Source organism: Xyrauchen texanus, chromosome 8 (assembly GCF_025860055.1).
Source record: "Xyrauchen texanus isolate HMW12.3.18 chromosome 8, RBS_HiC_50CHRs, whole genome shotgun sequence".
Taxonomy (NCBI): domain Eukaryota; kingdom Metazoa; phylum Chordata; class Actinopteri; order Cypriniformes; family Catostomidae; genus Xyrauchen; species Xyrauchen texanus.
Genome location: NC_068283.1, coordinates 22,755,736 through 22,776,098, shown reverse-complemented (window position 1 = coordinate 22,776,098; position 20,363 = coordinate 22,755,736). Strand labels below are relative to the sequence as shown.

General features: G+C 44.3%; 1 protein-coding gene across 2 annotated transcripts in view; it reads left to right on the top strand.

Annotated features, from left to right (window-relative positions):
* LOC127647809 (protein kinase C beta type-like) overlaps nucleotides 1–20,363 on the top strand; it is a 203,977-nt gene that overhangs the window by 149,614 nt on the left and 34,000 nt on the right. For both annotated transcript variants that reach the window (XM_052132287.1, XM_052132286.1), the window contains exons 12-15: nucleotides 3,612–3,674; nucleotides 9,817–9,955; nucleotides 13,671–13,751; nucleotides 14,516–14,623. In XM_052132287.1, the coding sequence (XP_051988247.1) occupies nucleotides 3,612–3,674; nucleotides 9,817–9,955; nucleotides 13,671–13,751; nucleotides 14,516–14,623 (391 nt within the window). The remainder of the gene's footprint in view (nucleotides 1–3,611; nucleotides 3,675–9,816; nucleotides 9,956–13,670; nucleotides 13,752–14,515; nucleotides 14,624–20,363) is intronic.

Sequence of the window (20,363 nt, the reverse complement as noted above, 5' to 3'; positions counted from 1 at the left end):
GTAATTTCTCATAGTCAACATTGTGCCATAATGCCCAATGCAAATAAGTGCTACGATTGCAATATTTCTTCTTTCTGCAATATTTATCCAAAAGTTTTTAGTAACTATGTGAAACAAGGAATTACAATATATCAGTGGGGATTTCTTTAAGACTGCAAGGGAAGCTCAGCTTCCCCTATAATGTCAAAAAAATAATGGTCAAATATGTACTATTGTGTAAACAATTTATTGACTAAAAATGCGTTAGAACACGTTCATCTCGAAGACGAGTTCGTTCAGAATCAGCTACATTACATATAGCAGGTCGGCTGACTCGATTTACTTCTCATACATTCCCGTGAAGCGTCAGTGCATTTCCCTGTTGAAGCCGAAGCGTCCATTGACTTCAATGGGGCTGCTCTGAACAGTTTTTTTCAGTGCTCCGAAAATAGACGGCCATTGGATAAATGCTGCGATTATGTCCCGCCCACGGACGCTCAGCGCCTCTGGGGGTGAATGAGGAGTGGGCTGGCCCGACTCCGGGCTTCAGCGTGATGATTGGAGGATCTGTCGAAAGACTGCATCTCCTTTTGATTGACAGCGAATCTGTACTAAGAAGTCACTGAAGCTATTTCACGCTCAGTCCCATCGCGGATTTCTCAAGTGTAGTCGAAAGACAAACTGCTGCAACCTATTTCTTTATATTTGTTTGGCTGAAATTGCTAGTCAATTTGCATAATACATTTCACACAATTATACACCACATTCCTTGTTTCAGTTTTACCAAGTTTAATATATTTTGTTTTAGAGCCGTTCGTTTGTTCGTTCGTTCGTTCGTTCGTTTGTTCGCTCATTCATTCATTCATACAGTAGGCTAGGCTAGCGTCGTGACGGGTGAAACTGCGCACGATGGCAGACGGTGCTAATATTGTCGACCTGATTTTGGCGAAGCCATTTGAAAGTCTTCCTTACGAGGAAAAAATTAGAATTAAACAGCAGGGCAGATCAACACCTAAGATTGATTTAGTGCAAAAAATAGGGTAAATAAGTTTATAATATAGGCCGAAAATGAGCTTCCCCTCTTTGAAAGACCAGCAGCCGCCACTGCAATATATAAAACCATTTTGTGACCCAGTTATTGATATCATATTGTATCACGGGTCCCTGCTGATTCCCATCCCTAGTTTCCATATGTAAAAGCACACACCAGTAAATCTGTTATATGGAGCATGTGTGGAGTCCTTTACTGTGACATAATGAAAATACGTTTTTCTGAAGATACATTAGACATGAAGATTTTATTTTCTTACATTCCCTCTTCTCTCTCACCCTCTCTCTTTCTGTTTTGGTCTCAGTTTTAAGGTGTTTTATGGGCATGAAAAATATTAGTACATTCAAATTGCCAAACCATTTACAGCTTTAGTTGCATACAAGTAATATGGAGCAGTACAACATACATAGATTATGAAAAGAAACCAGATATACTATGTAACTGACAAAGAAAGATACAAGGGATGACTTTATATAATAAAAATGAAAGAACTAAATTAAATACTGCTAATAATAGAAATGAGGATTAGCAATTGCCAAATTGGACATGCGTTAAGTGATGGAATACACAGACTTAAGTCAGTCCCCATACTGTGGACTTTCTCTCTCTCTTTCTCTGAATGCTCATAGCCAGAGGCTGTTCACTGTGGCCTGGAAACAGTAGTCATCCTCTGACATAATGTGACTCTGTAGTTAGGCCTGTATTCTTGCTTTACAGCTGCATTAGTCACTCAACAACAATGCTTATTCTCTTCAAATGTTACTCGCAAATGTGGGACAGACAAACAAGCCACCTGATGAATAAAAGATTTGTGCATGCTTTTCATAAAACAGATATCTGGCCTGCTTTATCTCAATTAGGTCTTTTCTGTGGGCTATCTGGGAGAACTCCATTCTAGGGGATCTCAGCAGAAATGTGCCTTTAGTATTATTTTCATAAAAAATTAATAGCTCTCAAGGAAGCCCTGTATAATAAGATTATTTTTAGGTTCACCTGATCCCAGTCCAGAGGTTGCTCTAGAAAAAATATTTATTCTATTTATCTGATGGACTGAGTTGTACAATTTCCGTCATGGTCTATTTTTATCCATCATACTTGTTTTAATTTTGTAAGTACTAATTCATAGGCATAGCATCCATTATAATGGCATATACATGACAGTGGATAGGCTTCATTATATTTTTGACTCCCCAAGCACAAGTCTGGTGAAACCAAGGAATTATTGGGTGAAAGTAACTACCTGTCAAACAACTGCTGTGCTAAAACAAGATTTTTTTTAATTTACCGGTACTTGCAGCTTTTAAACTAAATAAATGTCCGATCAGTAAAGTGCACAGGTTCACAGAACTTCTTCAATGTGCCTGATTGCCTATAACAATAAAGTCACAGATGAGAAGCACACGCATCTCTGAAGCTGTAATGCAGGTAGGCCTACTCCTCTAAAATAACTGACAATTCTGCTCTAAACATAGGCTAATGTTTGCATGTAGATTATATGCAAGTAATTGGCAGAAACTATGTGCCGCTTTTTCACGTTTTCATTTTGTTACTATACTTTTTTGTGCTTTATTATAATAAAGTGACACACTGACCATGTAGTAAAATACTATATGACTGATATATGGACTCAATTATTCAGACCTCTCCTCAAAATCCGAACACAATTGGTCAAAAGAGACACACACTACCAGGTGTTGATGGTGATGATGCCTGTTAATATACATCTTAATACCAGGCAATAAACTGGGTTATAGTGCACACACACACAGCGGGAGTGTGTGTGAGAGAGACAGTGAAGTCTAAACTGCTGCACTAGGTCAAAATTTATTTTTTTTTTTCTCCCCAATTTGGAATGCCTAATCCTCAATGTGCTCCAAGTCCTTGTGGTGGAGGAGTGACTCGCCTCAATCCGGGTGGCGGAGGATGGATTTCAGTTGCCTCAGTGTCCATGCACCTTATCAAGTGGTTTGTTGAGCGCGTTACCATGGAGACGTAGCGCGTGTGGAGGCCCATGCTATTCTCTGCGGCATCCACGCCTAACTCACCACGCGCCTCACCGAGAGCGAACCACATTATAGCGACCCCGAGGAATTTACCCCATGTGACTTTACCCTGCCTAGCAACCGGGCCAATTTGGTTGCTTATGAGACCTGGCTGGAGTCACTCAGCACGCCCTGGATTCTAACTCACGACTCCAGGGGTGGTAGTCAACGTCAGTTCTCGCTGTGCTATTTTTTATGTCAAAATGATTGACAGCATTTAAAATTTCCCATCAATCTTTAAAAAAATATGCAAATGATGGAGACTTTTCGGTTAATGCAATCCCTGCCCCTGTCATTTTTTTTTCATGGGGGGGTGGGTTGTTTATAATAAGTGTTCTTGAATTCAAAAACAGCTAGACGCATGACCAGGTCACCCCTCAGATTTTCCTTGTGACAAGTTTTCAAAAGACACATCTAATGCAATAGCTGAATTGAAAATGTTTCATTTTCAACACAGATTATGGAGATAAATAGCTGTTCATTCCCTGTGCTCAGACTGTCAGATTGATATATATATGTGTGTTTACATGTGTGTTTAGGTTCTATGCCGCGGAAATTGCCATAGGCTTGTGCTTCCTGCATTTGAAGGGTATTATATACAGGTAAGTGAAGCCTAGACAAAAGCACTGCATGTCAGTCACACATAGACGTGAAACAGAACTTCCTACTAATCGCTAATAACCACTGACCGTACCATATGTGCACAGCAAAAGCCCTAACAAGGGTTTGGATGTAAGACTGCTCTGCTTTCAGTTAGAGCAACACGCACCACAGCACACATTAGCTCACCCATAGCGATGATTTCAGAGTAGATGGAGAGACAAAGAACAAAGTCCTGTATTGTTTTTATATAATGCTAATTATCATACTTTGTCTCCAAACTATAGCTAAGTACATAGTACACACATACACATACATACACACTTTACAGCTGTATCACTGATATTGTGTGCATGTAAATTGTATTTCAATAAAAAAAAACACATAAACAAAAAAGATAAATGATTGTTCTTCTTTGTATGACTGTACCCAGTGAGCCCCTGCACAGTGGGTTAAACAGGAAGTAGTGCTGTAATTCAGGCTGTTAACAGGAAACCTCCAAATCCTCAAAACCTCACACCGCATGTTTCCACTATAAACAGACAATGCTCATGAATACTTTACACAGCCCTTCTCCCTTTTTTCCCCTCCATCAAACTCATCCTGTGCTGTGCTTCTCTTCATAAAGCTGCCACACATACACACGCACGCACGCACACACACACACACACTCACATATCATAAACTCAGCCATGAAAACCCTTCTTTCTCAACCCCACTCCTCTATCTACTGTGATCTCTATCCCATAATCTCTTTCTTAAATAACATGTTCTTATTCTTGCGGTCTTTGCTTGGAAATGTCAGTGAATTTTTAAATTTTGATTTTCAAGTCTAGTAGAATTTGTAACTAAAGTTACAAAGTTAGAACTAAAATTTGTAAAACCTTCAGAACATTGTGGGGAAAGTCATGTAAATGTTTTTAGTGAATCTTTTTACATTTTAAGAAGTTCCAATACTGAAGGCCCAGGAACTCTATTGTTTTTGTTCAGATTTTTTTCATAATTCTTTTTCAGGTTTTTCTGCCCTGAAAGTGTCTGGGCATCAAAACTGTAGAGCACAGAGTCTGCAGACTTTTCAAGATGGCCGTAAAGGACATCTATGCATCATTGTGACGCTGGTGGCGCATAATATAATAATAAGCTATTTTACATATTTTGTTAATAAATCTGTAACTTATCGGCTCAAATGTCCTGGTTACTTCCGTAACCTCCGTTCCCTGATGGAGGGAACGAGACGTTGTGTCGATGTAGTGACACTAGGGGTCACTCTTGAGAGCCCGAGACACCTCTGATCTTTGAAAAAAGGCCAATGAGAATTGGCGAGTGGTATTTGCATGTCCCTCCCCCGGAGGGGACGCTGCATACCGCTCGTTAGATTTTGTGCCACGAAAAAGGTCCCGGCTATTTCAGCGGGTAGTTCAGCGTTGTGGCAGGAGGGAACGTCCTGGTTACTTCCGTAACCTCCGTTCCCTGATGGAGGGAACGAGACGTTGTGTCGATGTAGTGACACTAGGCGTCTCCTATAAAAATGACACAACTAGCTGAACTGTGTTACATGGGTCTGCGGTGCGAGATGGGCAGACTGCTGTGTGCTGCATAGCCAGCGCACCAACCCAGCACGTAACCTCCCCTGACACAAGGCTTGTCCTAGTCAGACAAGCCTTTTCCTCTCCTTTCTTTTCTCCCAAGAAAAGAGGGAATTCGCTAACCGACCAGAATGCCTGTGTCTGGAGGGGGGGTCACACCATGGAGACCACACCCTGCCCAGAGAGGTGGGGGAATATTAAGTGGAAATATGTCACATGGTCTTGCCGAGACTAGTCGGAGGTATGCCATGTGGAGAAGTCCCATGGTAAGTCCTGTCCAGCTTTGGGTAGGAAGCTCTACGAGCATGGAAACTGGGGCAGAGGGGCATCTGCCTAAGGAAGATGCCGTTTGCAACAGGGAAACATATTTCAGCAGAAAATACATTGCAAGGGGTTGCCTACAGGGAACTATCGCATGCAGAGAACCTATCCAAGAATTGGGCTTAGTTAGCACCAGTAATGGTTTTTCCGCCAAACTCACCTGACGCAGGGCTAGAAGGAAATCAACCAGGGAACGCATCTGTGAACACTACTGGGAATCAAAAACGCACTACCTGGCCAGTTGACCCGGCTTACCTGTTCATTCCTGCTAAGACACAGGATGAAACCGGCTCAACCCAGAGATTGTAGAACCTCGCAAATATATTGGGTATAGACCAGCCCGCTGCTCTGCAAATATCGGCCAGAGAGCGCCACTGGTCAGAGCCTAAGAGGCCGCCACATCCCTGGTGGATTGGGCCAGTAGGCCTGCAGGGGGTGCCACATTCTGAGCCTGGTAGGTGACAGCTATGGCGTTGATGATCCAGTGGGCGATCCTCTGCTTGGAGACAGCGTTTCCTTTCTGCTGTCCCCCAAAGCAGACAAAGAGCTGCTCAGAGATCCTAAAACTCTGCATGCGATCCAAATAGATGCGTAAAGCGCGCACCAGAAACAGCAACTCTAAGGCTGGATCTGCCTCCTCTTGGGGCAGCGCTTGCAGGTTCACCACTTGGTCCCTAAACAGGGTCATGGGAACCTTGAGCACATAGCCCGGTCGGGGTCTCAGGATAACATGAGAGTAGTCCGGACCAAACTCCAGGCACGTTTCACTGACAGAGAATGCTTGCAGGTCCCCAACCCTCTTGATGGAGGTGAGCACCGTCAGGAGAGCAGTCTTCAAGGAGAGCGCCATAAGCTCAACTGACTCTAAAGGCTTGAAGGGAGCCCCTCGCAGGCCTTGGAGGACTACTGAGGGGTCCCAGTCCCCCTCAACCTCCTGAGGAACCTGATAACCAGGTCATGCTTCCCTAAGGACTTACCGTCCACTGTGTAATGGTGTGCGGCTATGGCCGCTACGTACACCTTCAAGGTGGAGGGGGCAGCCGTCCCTCCAACCTCTCCTGTAGAAAGGAAAGCACTGAACTGACTGTGCACCTCTAGGGGTCTTCGTGCCGAGAAGAACAACACTCAGCAAACAGACACCACTTCAAGGCATACAGGCACCTCGTAGAGGGGGTAGGCCGTTGAGGTCTTCCGCGTCCCATCCAGGGGCCAGACATGGAGGTTCCAGAGGTCTGGTCACGGGTGCCAGATGGTGCCCCGTCCCTGAGAAAGAAGGTCCTTCCTCAGGGGAATTTGCCAGGGAGGGGCTGATGTGAGGAGCGTGAGGTCTACGTCTCAGCATCAGCATCTTGAATGGGTGTCTGTGTAAGATTGATCGCCTTTTTTGGGTGCAACGAAGTAGAGGATGTAAAACCCCTTCTTCATCTCGGCTGGAGGGAGAGGCTCTATCGCATACTTTCGTAGAAGGGTGGCGATTTCCGCATGCAAGGTGGTGCCGGTGATGCCGGCAAACCTGGGCGGGCGCCTGGTAGCCAAGTCGCAGCCATCGCGCCGGGTTGGAGAGTGTTAGCCATGCTTCCAAGCTCCGAGCGAGGGAGATCAGGGGAAACATTTCGTTAGACGTACCGGTGGGTGGGGCCTCGCGGCAGGGCGGAGCCAGGGAAGCCACAATGACGGGGTTTGAGCCCTGTGGCGGTGCTGAGTCGAGAGAAGTATGAGTTTGAGAATGTGTGCCACAGCTTTTGTTTGTGTCTTTTGACCCGTCTGGCATCGGCCTTTATCCCTCTCGGAGACTTAATTAGCCTGATAAGGGACCGGGTGTGTATAATCACAACCCAGCCCCGCCCTCCGCCCTGCCACACGCAGCTACTGGAGCATGCAGCAAAACAAAATGAAAAGGGAACAAAAGATTCTCCACCCGGCCCTCAACCGGGGATGGAGTGGCCTTCTTACCAGCTCCAGGGCAGTGGATCCTCGCATCCCTGGGTCGCCCGTCTCAGGGGCGCTTGGAAGTTTTCTTCTTCGCGGCCGGCTGTGAGACAGAGCAGGGGCAGGGGCAGGCACGGGTGGAGCCGGTGCAGCCGCCGCAGGTAGACACCCCTGGCAACAAGTAGATGGGGTGGAGGATCTTGAGCCGCGCCGAGGCAGGATGTGTTGAAATGCCTCCATCTGCTGTTTGACCGCCATCAAGGGTAGTGAGAGCGGGGGAGCCGAGAAATCGAGACTGGGCATCGGGACCGGGCAGTGAAAGGTGCCTCCCACGAACTCGTCAGCTCCTCGTGCACTGCCGGAAGGAATGGCAATGGGGCAGGACGGGGCATGGCTGGGATGCCCGAGAAAGCATGTCCGTCATTTCAGTGTCTGCCTGTAACTGGGCGACCACACCTGAAGGGGGAAGCTCAGCGGAGGTTTCCACGTCAGACAGGACGCCGCTCTCCGATAGCTGCAGCCGAGAGCTCATCACCTTCAAGGGCACCGAATAAGAGGTCGAACTCGCCCTGGGACGAGCCGGCACCCTCATCCTAGTGCCCAACCGGAGTAAACAAGCGTGCCAGGGAATGGGAGGTCCGCAGGGATTTAAACGACGGAGGTGGTCCCATTGTGGTCCCCAAATCGTTCCCAGCGCTCACCGTGCTGGCGTCATACGCGTTGGTAGAAGGACCGAGGCAGGGAGCGGCTGGGATGGCCTGCTTTCTTACGAAAGCGAGCCGCGACTGCAACGTTGTCATGGTCATGGCCTCGCTATAAGGATATGACGTATCCATGAAAGAAGTCTAGGCATGGGCGGTGCCCAGGCACAAAAGACAATGATTGTGGCCATCAGAGGGTGAGAGATATTGACCGCAACCAGGAATAGCACACAGCTGGAATGGCATCTTTAAAAAGACGTTCCGGTGTGTGCTGCTCTTTTAGAATATACTCTTTTAGGAAAGGGAAATTAAACTCTTTCAGAATATACTCTTTTAGATTTGCTGAAGCATCCAGAGGCGATCTCTGCAGGGCACCCGTGCAGAGAGGGGAGAAAGCAGCTGTAATGCGGTGGAAGGTGAGGAATGGAAATTGCTTGCTCAGCTTGAACCATCGACCGTTCACCTCCGAAGAGAAAATCTAATGAGCGGTATGCAGCGTCCCCTCCTTTATACCCGTATGTCCGGGGGAGTGGCATGCAAATACCACTCACCAATTCTTATTGGCCTTTTATCAAAGATCAGCGGCGTCTCGGGCTCTCAAGAGTGACATCGACACAACGTCGAGTGAGTGACAGATAGAGAACATCTTTTTTTGGGAAAGTTTTCCAGAATCTACTGATCACAATTTTCAGATTCTGTCTCAAAAGAATTTCTGCCTTTTTGAATTTTCTGAAAAACATATTTTTTTAAACCTCTCCTTGTCCTCATTGCTGATTTGCACGTAATTTGGTGTGTATCATATAGAGACCATGCTGACAAAAAGTTAACAAAAGAAACTAGAGGCAGATTGATATGTCATTTTTACTGATTAATTGGTGCTGATAGTTGCTTTTTGGAACTATTAGTTATCTGCAAAAATCAATGTAGATAGTAGCCGATTTTATTATTATTATTTTAACTTTTCAGTTTTTCTCTTTTGCCAGTGCTGGAGGATTCTACAGTTAAAAAGGCTTGGTTCTACAGTATCTAAATCTTTTATCATTGACAATATCCATGATAGTTTTATTCTCAATTAATGTATATTTGTTATTTTGATTAGATAATCAAGTGTTTTAAATTGAAGCGAGGGCATACAAAGAAAAATGCAACTGTAGAAATGGACCCCATCAGCACCAACTTCATATCTTGTGAATAATAATACAATACTTTATTTGACGATTTAATAAAACCAATTATTCATTTATCTGCCCTATCCCCTTACTTAGTTATTGAAATCCCAGATCTTTGATTCATGAAATCTTTTTGAAGATACCAAATCAACTCACAGCATCCACACAATCTATTCTTTCAAATTTGATCATGTTCTCTCTTCACGTGCTTGGACCCCGATGATTGCTGTTTGCGGCTTTATTTCTAGTTATTATCCATTCTGACAATGTTTCATTGCTCTTTTTGAGTGAAACCTCTAATAAATACTGGATATTTTTAAAAATCCTTATCCATGAAGGTCTGGAAAAAGTCATGGAATTTCATTGGTCAAAAAGTGTGGGAACCCTTCTTGTTCTTTTCTGTTCTCCTCTGACTCCTCTCACCTCTTTGTGCATCAGAGATCTAAAGTTGGATAATGTCATGTTGGATGCGGAGGGTCATATTAAAATAGCTGACTTCGGCATGTGCAAGGAGAACATGTTTGATGGAGTCACCACCAAGACCTTCTGTGGGACCCCCGACTACATTGCCCCTGAGGTAGGCGTTTGATTCCGATTCTTGTATGAGTGTTGATGAGCGACCAATTACTCGGTGCGAGAGGAATGCCAGTGGCCTATATATTCCATGTGTGTATAATTCATGGAAGTTTGAAAAGTGTGCCTAATGCAGTAGCACATATACCAGGATTTTTATTACAGATTCTGTCTCACACATACCCACCCACATGTACAGATATGCACATGTACCATACAACCAGATCACACCTGGATTCCTCTCCATAAATGACAACATGAAAGGACCACTTGAATGTACATATTCATACAAATTGATCACCTCTCGTACAAGCAGGGTTTATTCACCTTTATTCACTGTGCCAAACTGTATGACTGGGCATTTATGTTTGTTCATGTTGGAGGGCTCAAAGAAGATCTGACTGAGTAATTAATTTGCTTAGAAATCTCACGTTTGTCTGACAGAGCAGCGGATTGTACTGCTCCATGTCTAACACCATAAGCTAAAGATGGATTCATGTCAAACAAACACTCACAATCCCAGACAGAACATGCTGTTGGTCAAATGGAGTGAAGCAATTCCAGTAGATCTAGTCCTTAAAGGTTTATACATTGTGTCTACATTATATTGTGTCTAAGGCACTTTACATAAAACACATTGTGACACATGTTGAAAACAACATCAGCACTTCAGGGCCTCTGGAGCTCTCCACACATGTAACTATGCACGGTGGGCTGGTTTAGATTTTATTATATACAGCTGGACTGTCACCAATTTGCAATTGGTTTTGTTTATGCCTTATGCTCATAGCTGATGCACTCTGTGAGTGCACTGCTAAAAATTTTATGTGATTTTAGTTGTCATACTTTCACAGTAGTATTTTCGTATTTTATTACAATTGAATGACAATGGTATACAGTACTGGGATTTCACGTACAATAACAGTAGGAAATTAAAGTTTTTGTTCAGTAGTATAACAACAATTAGATGTGTCTACATTTCAGTAATCTGTTATAAGAAGTATAAATAAAAAGTTGAGTGCATAAGCTTGCATCCTGTCATGATTCACTGTTGTTTGCACCGCTGTTGTGGTTTTTCTCCCTTGTCATCTGTTCCCCCAGACTACACTTCCCATAATTCCCTGCCCTGATCACTTCCAGCTGTTCCCTATTGTTTTCACCTGTCTATCATTACCTAATTACCCATTGTGTATTTAATGCCCTGTTGTTTGCTTAGTCTGTCAGTTGTTATGTGCTTTGACCTCCTGTTTATTGACCCGTTCCCATCATAGATGTTTGCTCTGTTCCTGTGTTTTCCCATCGTGGGTGTTACTTATGTTCCTGTGTTTACCCTGTTATCCTGTACTTTGTTTATTTTATGAAAGACTGTTTCGCTGCATCTAGATCCAGCTCTCGTGACTTCCTTCCATACATTACAGAACATCTGACTTCAAAATAGATCTAGAGGCATACTTTATACCAGCCGGACTTATCATACTAAAGCCAGGTGGACTTATCAATTAGAGAGTTCTCCCATTTCTTCTCCACCATTGCCGTCCACACTGGATTGGATAATGATACCCTGAAATCCATTTACAGAAACAGACTCACAACACACCGGTGGAGGGAGTTGACAAGGAGATTACACATGGGAAGAATATGTGAGGCTAATCTTAGAGACATTCACTTCAGAGGATCCTCCTCTCTCAATCCTGGTTCCGGCTTCCGAAACGTACCCGCTTGAGTCTGCTCCACGCCATGTCACAACCACGTCTGAGTCTACTCCATGCCATGTCACAGCCATGTCAGAGTCTGCTCCACACCATGTCACAGCCACGCCTCCATCTGTTCCATGCCCTGTCACAGTCACGCCACATTCGACTCCATGCCACATCACAGCCACATCTGAGTCTGCTCCATACCAGGTCACAGTCAAATCTGAGTCTGCTCCAAACCAGGTCACAGTCAAATCTGAGTCCGCTCCATGCCATGTCACATCCACGTCTGAATCAGCTCCACGCCATGTCACAGTCAAGCTTTCTGTGACTCCTTGCTCTCTTCACGGCCCTTGTCTCCAAGTTGAATTATCTGCCACTGATAACGGTGCGTAGGGCCACAAAGACCCTTCCTCACAAATTGTCAGTGCCCTGGCCTGCCACGGCCAAGGAGCTAATGCCCATGCCTGCCACGGCCAACAAGATGACGCCCACGCCTCTCATGGCCAATGAGCCAACGCCCACACCTGCCACGGCCAACAAGCTTGAAGCTTTACCCATCCCAGAGATGGCGTTTCCAGCCTCGTCCATCCCAGAGCCAGCATTGCTAGCCTCGTCCATCCCAGAGCAACGTTGCCTAATTCGGCCACCCAGAGGAGGAGGAGGAGAGAGGCTTCTGTTCCCAAGTCTCTGCCCATGTACACGACCACAGAGGTCATTTCCAAGTCTCAACCCATGTTCACAACAACGGATGTTGTCTCCAAGTCTATGCTCATGTACATGACCACGGAGTTCGTTTCCAAGTCTCTACCCATATACACAACCACGTAGGTCGTCTCCTAGTCTCTGCCCATTTTTACGACCACAGAGGTTATCTCCGAGTCTCTACCCATGTACACGACCACAGAGGTTGTTTCCAAGACCCTGCCCATGTACATGCCCATAGAGGTCGTACCTGGGTCTCAGTCTACGCTAACAACCACAGAGGTCGTTCCCGAGTCTCAGTCCATGCCCACGACCACAGAGATCGTTCCTGAGTCTCTGTCTATGAACACGACCACAGAGATTGTACCCGTGTCCATGTCGATGCCCATGACCACAGAGGTCGATCCCTAGTCTCAGTCCATGCCCACATCCACAGAGATCGTTCCTGAGTCTCTGTCCATGCTCACGACCACAGAGGTTGCTCCTGAGATTCTGCTCATGTTCACAACCACTGAGGTAATTGGGTAACTGAGGAGGTGGGAACCAGCTGAACAGTCAACATAAACTTTAATATAAAACTCAACATAAAGCAAAAATAAACACATGCACATCTCTGGAGAGAAGACACCGTTCTGTCAGCCGGTGGTCCACCCCGCCTCCAAAGGGTGAGCGGGAGACACAGAGAGAGAAAAGAGAGGCGAGAGAGAGAAACATTTTCTTGGCGGTCCTGGGACCCGCTGTCACCCGGTCCTCCACCGCCCTCTGGCGGATGACAGCTCTCTCCTACCCTGGTGGATGGCAGAAAGCCCTCCAACTCCTGGCAGACCCGCTCCTCCCCTTCTTGGCAGATGGCAGCGGTTTCTCTGGCACTCGCCGGCTGGCATCGACCCCTCCATCCCCAGGCAGAGGGATGCACCTGTTCCTCTGTCGGACGGTAGTGATGAGGACGCAGTGACAGCACATCCCTCCTCCTTCCCGTGTTGCAGCACCACTGAAACAGATAAATGTCAGGCAAGGAGGAGGCGGGAACCGGCTGAACAGTCAACATAAAGTTTAATGTAAAACTCAACATAAAACAAACATAAACAAACACACACACATGCAGCGTGGCCATGTGTCATTCTCTCTCGAACTGCCATCACCGGCTCCCCTTTTTCTCACTCTCTCACTGATCAGCTGATTCACCTTCACGTCCCAGCCATGTCCTCCGCCTCATCACAATAAATATTTTAAATCTTATATTTGTATAAATTCTGAAAGGGTTGTGTTAACTTATGAGACAAAAGGGGGATACAGTCTGTGTGTATGTGTGTTTTTCAGATTATCGCTTACCAGCCGTATGCAAAATCTGTGGACTGGTGGGCTTTTGGAGTTTTGCTCTATGAGATGCTGGCTGGGCAGGTAAGAGGCCCAAATGTAGGGTCATGCCTTTTTTTTTTTTTTAGCCTTCTTTCATTCTCTCTAAATTCTTCTCCACTCTTGGCAGTAAATAAATTCTCAAGGTCTGTTTATTTATTTTTTCTTAACATTTTATTTATTCCAAGCATAAAAACATACAAACACAACATAAAAAAACGGAATAATTTATTCACATTAAACCCCATTCCAAATAAAGGACTTCACTATGCTATCAAATTGCTTGAAATAAGAAAGGGGGACATCTACAGGGAGCGATTGTAGCAGGTAGTTGAATTTTGGAATACAATTCAAGGTCAGTTTTTATTAATTACGCTCTACAAATCTCCCGAGACTAACGGCAAGTATTTCATGCCTTTTGGGCTCAGTTAATTATTTATGAATTGTTCTGAAACAAATCAAGCTTTCAACGCCGGAGAGAAAAGAGTCTGGATTGTTTCCAGTAGAGACTTCTACTATTGAGTTGTCCTGACAAAAGGCATTGTAATTCTCTTTCCCAGTCTTCCCTAAACAAACACGACTTGAGAGGCTCTTTTATGTGGCAGTGACTCTCGAATTTCCATTGGGAAAGTGACTACAAAATTCTGTGGTGGTACATGGGAAATTACAAGCAAATGAGACATAATCCATGGCATGCCTTTTTTGTCTACCATTTATAGTAACAGCAAATTATCATATTGGTATTATCATTCATTCTCACCCGCTCCTTTTTTCTCACTATGTCTCTCTCTGTCTATCCATTTACATAGCCCCCGTTTGATGGTGAGGATGAAGATGAGTTGTTTCAGTCCATCATGGAGCATCATGTGTCCTATCCAAAATCCATGTCCAAGGAGGCTGTGGCCATCTGCAAAGGGGTGAGCAACCAGTACACATCACATTCCTAAACCATCGCTCTGTCTCACTCTTACAATTTCACATTGTGAATTTAATATACGAATAAATATGCAGCGTCTTTAATTTATGGTCAAATATGTGGTCAGTGGATTTACATAATCGGGGTATAACTGTTACATTTTCTTATGGTTTAGTTGTAATTTTTCAAATAGCCACTTTTTACTATTTTCATTGCAATATTGAAAACAGACATGATCAGGTTTTATGAAAATAAACCATGGTTTTACTTTAGTAATATTGAAGTAACCATAAATGTTGTTCACCCTCTTCTTGGCATTTTATTTCTCACTCTAACTGTTCTGTGATTCAGCGATAAAAAAAATTACTGTAAACATTCTTGAAAATTGGAACCTTACAATTTATACACTTTTGATATTGTTAAATATATATTTGATGATGACAATAACGCGGGCAGCAAAAAATTAGCGTGTTCAGTAGCGCTGAGCTAAAGGCTGGTAACTGAAAGGAATGAGCTGTAAACCTTTCGCTATTTTGCCAAAGATCACGGCGCTTAACACTTACGTTCCATTTGGGTTCTGAAAGACCATTTTAATAGCTTGACTTAACATTGAAGTACCAGGGTGATGATTTTTCTTAATCTTTTAAGAAATAATTTATGTTGTAAAACAGGGTTAAATCTTCAATGATATCTGCCTTTTGAGTTTAGATTAGGTCTGATGAACATATTAAAATTGTTCAAAGGAAATATAAGAGTTTTATTTAACTAAGTTACTGTTATAATATCTACATGTACATTATTGAGGTCTGTGGGACCACAAACATAAAAACAGTAAAGTCAATCTCAAAGAACATGAGGGTTCACACCAGTTTGTTCCAGAGGGACTATCCATGTTATAAGTGTACTATAAATCTCTTTGGATCCTGAATGTCTGCCATGATGCAGAAAATCCCAGGAACACTAACTCTTCTCAGATTTTAGGTTGGTGGTTGATTTGTTTCAATTTAAGGATCTGGGTTGGCAATTAACAGTGGTCAAACTCAGGTCATAGTCTGAAAGGGTGCAGAAACGATTAGGCTCATCATCATGGCACTTAGGAAGTCCTGAAGTTTGTTCAAGGTGACCCTCTCTGCAATATAAAGCAGGGCTCTAGAGTGCGACCAATTTGTGCGATCAAAATTTGTAAGGGTGCGACTAATTTTTTTCCTTGGTCGCACCGGTGCACCTAACGTCCTCGCACGCATCCGCTGCTTCTCGGCGAACTTCTTTTTTTTTTTTCCGCGAACTAAGCGTTTGTTCTCCTAGACAGAACTCACTCATGGTTGGATCATATTGTGGTCTAAACCAATCAGAGACAGAGATGGGGCGGGTCTTTGCCTCTGATTGGCTGTGGTCCAGATGTTCATGTAGGCTCCGTGCTGTGTGATTGAAATTGCGACCGGAGCAAAAGAGAATCAGTTACGGCAATCAGCATCAGCAAAAAAAAAAAAAAAAAACGCAGAAGTCGAATAATGAAAAGAAATAGACCCATAGAGAGTTTTTTCTGTAAGAAAAGTAGGCCTGTTCCTCCCTACACTCTACCCGGTCAATGCTCCGACAACAGCCCAGACACGGAGCTACTTCAGCCAGTCTCCCCAGTCCCTGGTAAGATGCCAAGTCCTGGTCCTTCGTCGGAGATGGCATCCGACTCAGAGACGGAGGTAGACCCTAACGTTACCGGGCCCGAGATAGAGACTCAAAATAAAAAGGAAAAAACATATATATTTCGTAAAGACTGGTTAGACCAGTTTCCCTGGTTAAGGTTTAATAAGAAAGAGAACATAATGCACTGCATTTATTGTAAAGAATGTGGCCAGAGCATGGCAGGGAACAGTGCATTTGTAAGTGGATCAACAACGTTTCGAATCGAAACGCTGAAAAAGCACAATATTTAAAAAAACACACCGCGATTCATGCCGCGATAAGTGTGTGACTAAAGTGGCTCCTCTTCCGGCTGCATTTCAGCGACAGGCAGCAGCTATCAGGTCCTCAGAACAATCAGAGATGATAATAAAATTCAACGTCGCCTATAACATCGCAAAGGGAAGTGTTGAAATGTTTTATTTTGCTTAAATGTTTTTAGTTTGGATGCTCAGTGAAGCACTTTAAACATTTTTTTTTTTTTTTTTAATATTTTTATTTTTATATGCAGCATAATTGTGCTTCAAATAAAAAATGTATTTACCTACACCTTATTCTTGTTTAAAATCATTTACATAATATATGAATGTATATGGAGCGTGATAAAAAGGTGACCTTGAAGTTGTGCCGTTAAAGGCGACGCAAACTGAGGAAAAATTTGGGTGCACCTAAATTTTGTGCTGGTGCACCTAAATAAAAAAGTTAGGCGCACCAGTGCAACCAAGGCATAAAGTTAATCTGGAGCCCTGTAAAGTATTGTAAATTACTTTGAAGGAAAGTGTCAGTAATCTAAAATTTACCTCATGTAATGCATAGTGAACCAGTTCTTCATAGCAGCAGTGGTCATCGCAGTATGCTTATAGCACCCAAAAATTACCACAACCTCTGACCTAGCCTATCAATATGCACATCACAGCTCTCTCAAAATCTCCAGTTCTCTCTCTCTCTCTCTCTCTCTCTCTCTCTCTCAAATATTAGCAGGCCAGTGCAGCTCCAGACTTTAGCACTTGCAGGTGAAGCAGTCGAGTACACATGATCTAATTCTTTATATGAGAGATCTTCTCTCCTGCAGATAAAAGCACACAAACATATGGCCTCAGACGGCACTCAGTGAGAATGCCAATTACTTTCGGTGGTGTGCGGACTGCAAGAGCTCAGTTTTGTTTGTTTCCTTCTTTTACTAGAGCCGGCTAGGCTCGTTTTGAATGCATATGGATGGGTATGAGTTTTTTTATGAATATAAAACCTCAACAAAACCAGACAATCCCCAGAATGTTAGGGGCATGTCAGTCAACAATTCAGACTATTCTCTCAAAAGTGCTCGGAAGGCACCTATCTCCTATTTGCTCATTCTTTACGTGTTTCTTTTCTTTCTACTTGTCACTTCAGTACCAGAATAGAGCATATGGTTGCTGAGAATAGGAGAAAAGAGTTTTGTTTAAGAATGAAAGCCAGGATTGTTCCATGGAGGATGCAAGTACGTTCTTATGGCGACTGGGACATGACACGTCTGTTAATAGGGGGATCTTACGGAACCTGCCAAGAACATGTCTGGGTCATATTTCACACAGAAATCAAAAGAAAGAAAGAAAGAAAATTACATTTCCATCACTGTAATGCATATATATATATATATATATATATATATATCTCCCTATTAACAGACGTGTCATGTCCCAGTCGCCATAAGAACGTACTTGCATCCTCCATGGAACAATCCTGGCTTTCATTCTTCAACAAAACTCTTTTATCTTATTCTCAGCAACCATATGCTCTAAGGAGGAGGGATGCCTGTCGCGGAGTCCTCGACACTGCCGTCCACCCAGGGGAGTGCCGCTGCCATCCACCGGGGGAGGGAGTAGACCGACCGCCCGGATGCAGTGAACGGCCGCCGTCCGCGAGGCGAGTAGGGACTGGACTCCCCGACCGCCTAGAACGATGGAGCCACTGCCAGGGGCGGAGGAGAGCCCTGCCATCCCCCAGAAACGCGGAGGGGTCGGAGGAAGACCGCCGTCCGCGAGGGGAGGAGGGAAGTGTTCCCCGACCGCCTGGAGCGGTAGGGCCGCTGCCAGGGGCGGAGGAGTGTCCCCATGAGTCGCCGAGAATGCGGAGGGGCGTTCTGACCGCTGGGGGTCGTGAGTCTGACTCCGGTCCGCCCGGGCAGAAGCGGCTGTCGTCCGCCTGAGAGGGTGGAGAAGTGATCGAGGACCATGCGACAGTGTATCAGAGAACCGGCAAATAGTTTTTTTTTTTCATCTCTCTCTCCCCTCTCTCTCTCTCACTGCCGCTCTGCGTTGGCCTTTTCCCTCTCGTTTAAATTTTTGTGTTTTTTGGGGGGTACTACACTGTTACAGGAAGTTAACCCCCTCCCATCTTAATTATTTCTGTTTCCATCCATTGGCCCCTCCCTCGTCCAGGTAGATGGGGATGACCTGCCGGCAGACTAGGCTTAAAGCACGCCCTCCCCCAGGGAAAGAGGGGGGCAGTGTACGTCAGGCCGGGGGCTCCCCAGCCTGAGAGAACGAGGGAGGAATGTGGCAGGGCGGAGGGCGGGGCCGGGTCGTGATCATACACACCCGGTCCCTTATCAGGCAAATTAAGCCTCCGAGAGGGATAAAGGCCGATGACAGACGGTGGTGCGACGAGAGAGAGATAGTTTACGGACATGTCCGTCATGTGTGTATTTGTTGTCTTTTAAGGTTATAATTAAAACAATTATTTATATCGTCAAGCCGGTTCTCGCCTCCTCCTTCCTATTGAATCCCTTTACATGATGTTACTTCTGAAGAGAGCTGCAACAAAAAAAGGTAATCCCAGAAGTGATCTCTCTCAGTTTCTGAGCTTCTCTCTTTCGATCCCTCATAAATCAAACTCACACACACATGCACAATCGCGCTACCTTATTACTCCAGTAAGTGCTCCAGTAAAGCAGCGCAAGCCTTGCAATCCTCCATTGCAAGTTCTAATGTGGCGTTTTCAAACTAGCAACGGAGGCTCTGACTGTATTTAAGCAAGACGCTGAATCCGTTGCGGAAGAAAGTAGTTCCACTCACAACACACAAGAGCATTTTAGGGACGAAAACCAGAAAATATCTTGAGATAAAACCCTGAACGATGTATTATTACCACCTCAGGTGTGCATTATTTTTCAACAATTCAATGGTCCATCTTAAATTTCCATTGAGAAAAATAGGACTTACAAAATAATAATAATAATAAGATAATTTGGGTGAAAATGTGGTTAGTTTTCATGAAAATGTCACAAAATAAGCTTGATTTCTTATGCACAATATTTGTTTAGAATTGTGAATTTTTCACATGTGAGTTTTTGTGAGATTGACCCAATCAGTTGATTTACCCTGGGCTTTGATCTTATTCATCCCAGCATGTTGTCTGGTGACGCATTTTGTTTGAGTTAGGACAAAGGAAATCTTTGGTATTGAGAGGACAACAAGTTCTAGAATATAAATTGGAAAGGAAGATGTGAGAGCAGGTGTCTCCAAAGGGACCTGTGCACTAATACATTCATGCTAATGTGAGCATTAAATAATGAATCAGCCCTCCGCGCTCAGAATCTGAATGGTGCCCCTCTTTGACAGGCTTCATGAAAATGCAGCATGCTGCTGGGTAAAGCCTGATAAACAAAAGACCCCACCCCACCTCTCCTCTTTCTCGTCTCTCATTCCTGTGCCTCTCTTTTCTCCATTTTCCTCCCTTCAATGCTTTTCCCTGCTGAAAAGGCCAGCTTAGACTAGCATACAGTTCCATCTAGACTGATTTATGCTGGTTTGGTGCTGGTCTAGCTTCCTTCATTTTTCCCTCATAGATACAGATGCTCTGCCTAACCCTCATCCTTTCTACTTGTTGATTCTTTTTTCTTGGTTTATGCCACCTCTACCCTTTTGTCTGTCTCTCTGTCTTCTCCTCACTTTGTCTGCACTGCTCATTGTCTTAATGAGTTCTCTCTCTTCTCCAAAAGATCTGCTGTAAGTGCTTGCTGAACTTCTCAAATAGCTTAATTCTTCAATGCAGCGGGTGTGTCAGATTCTGGAGGCCTCTCC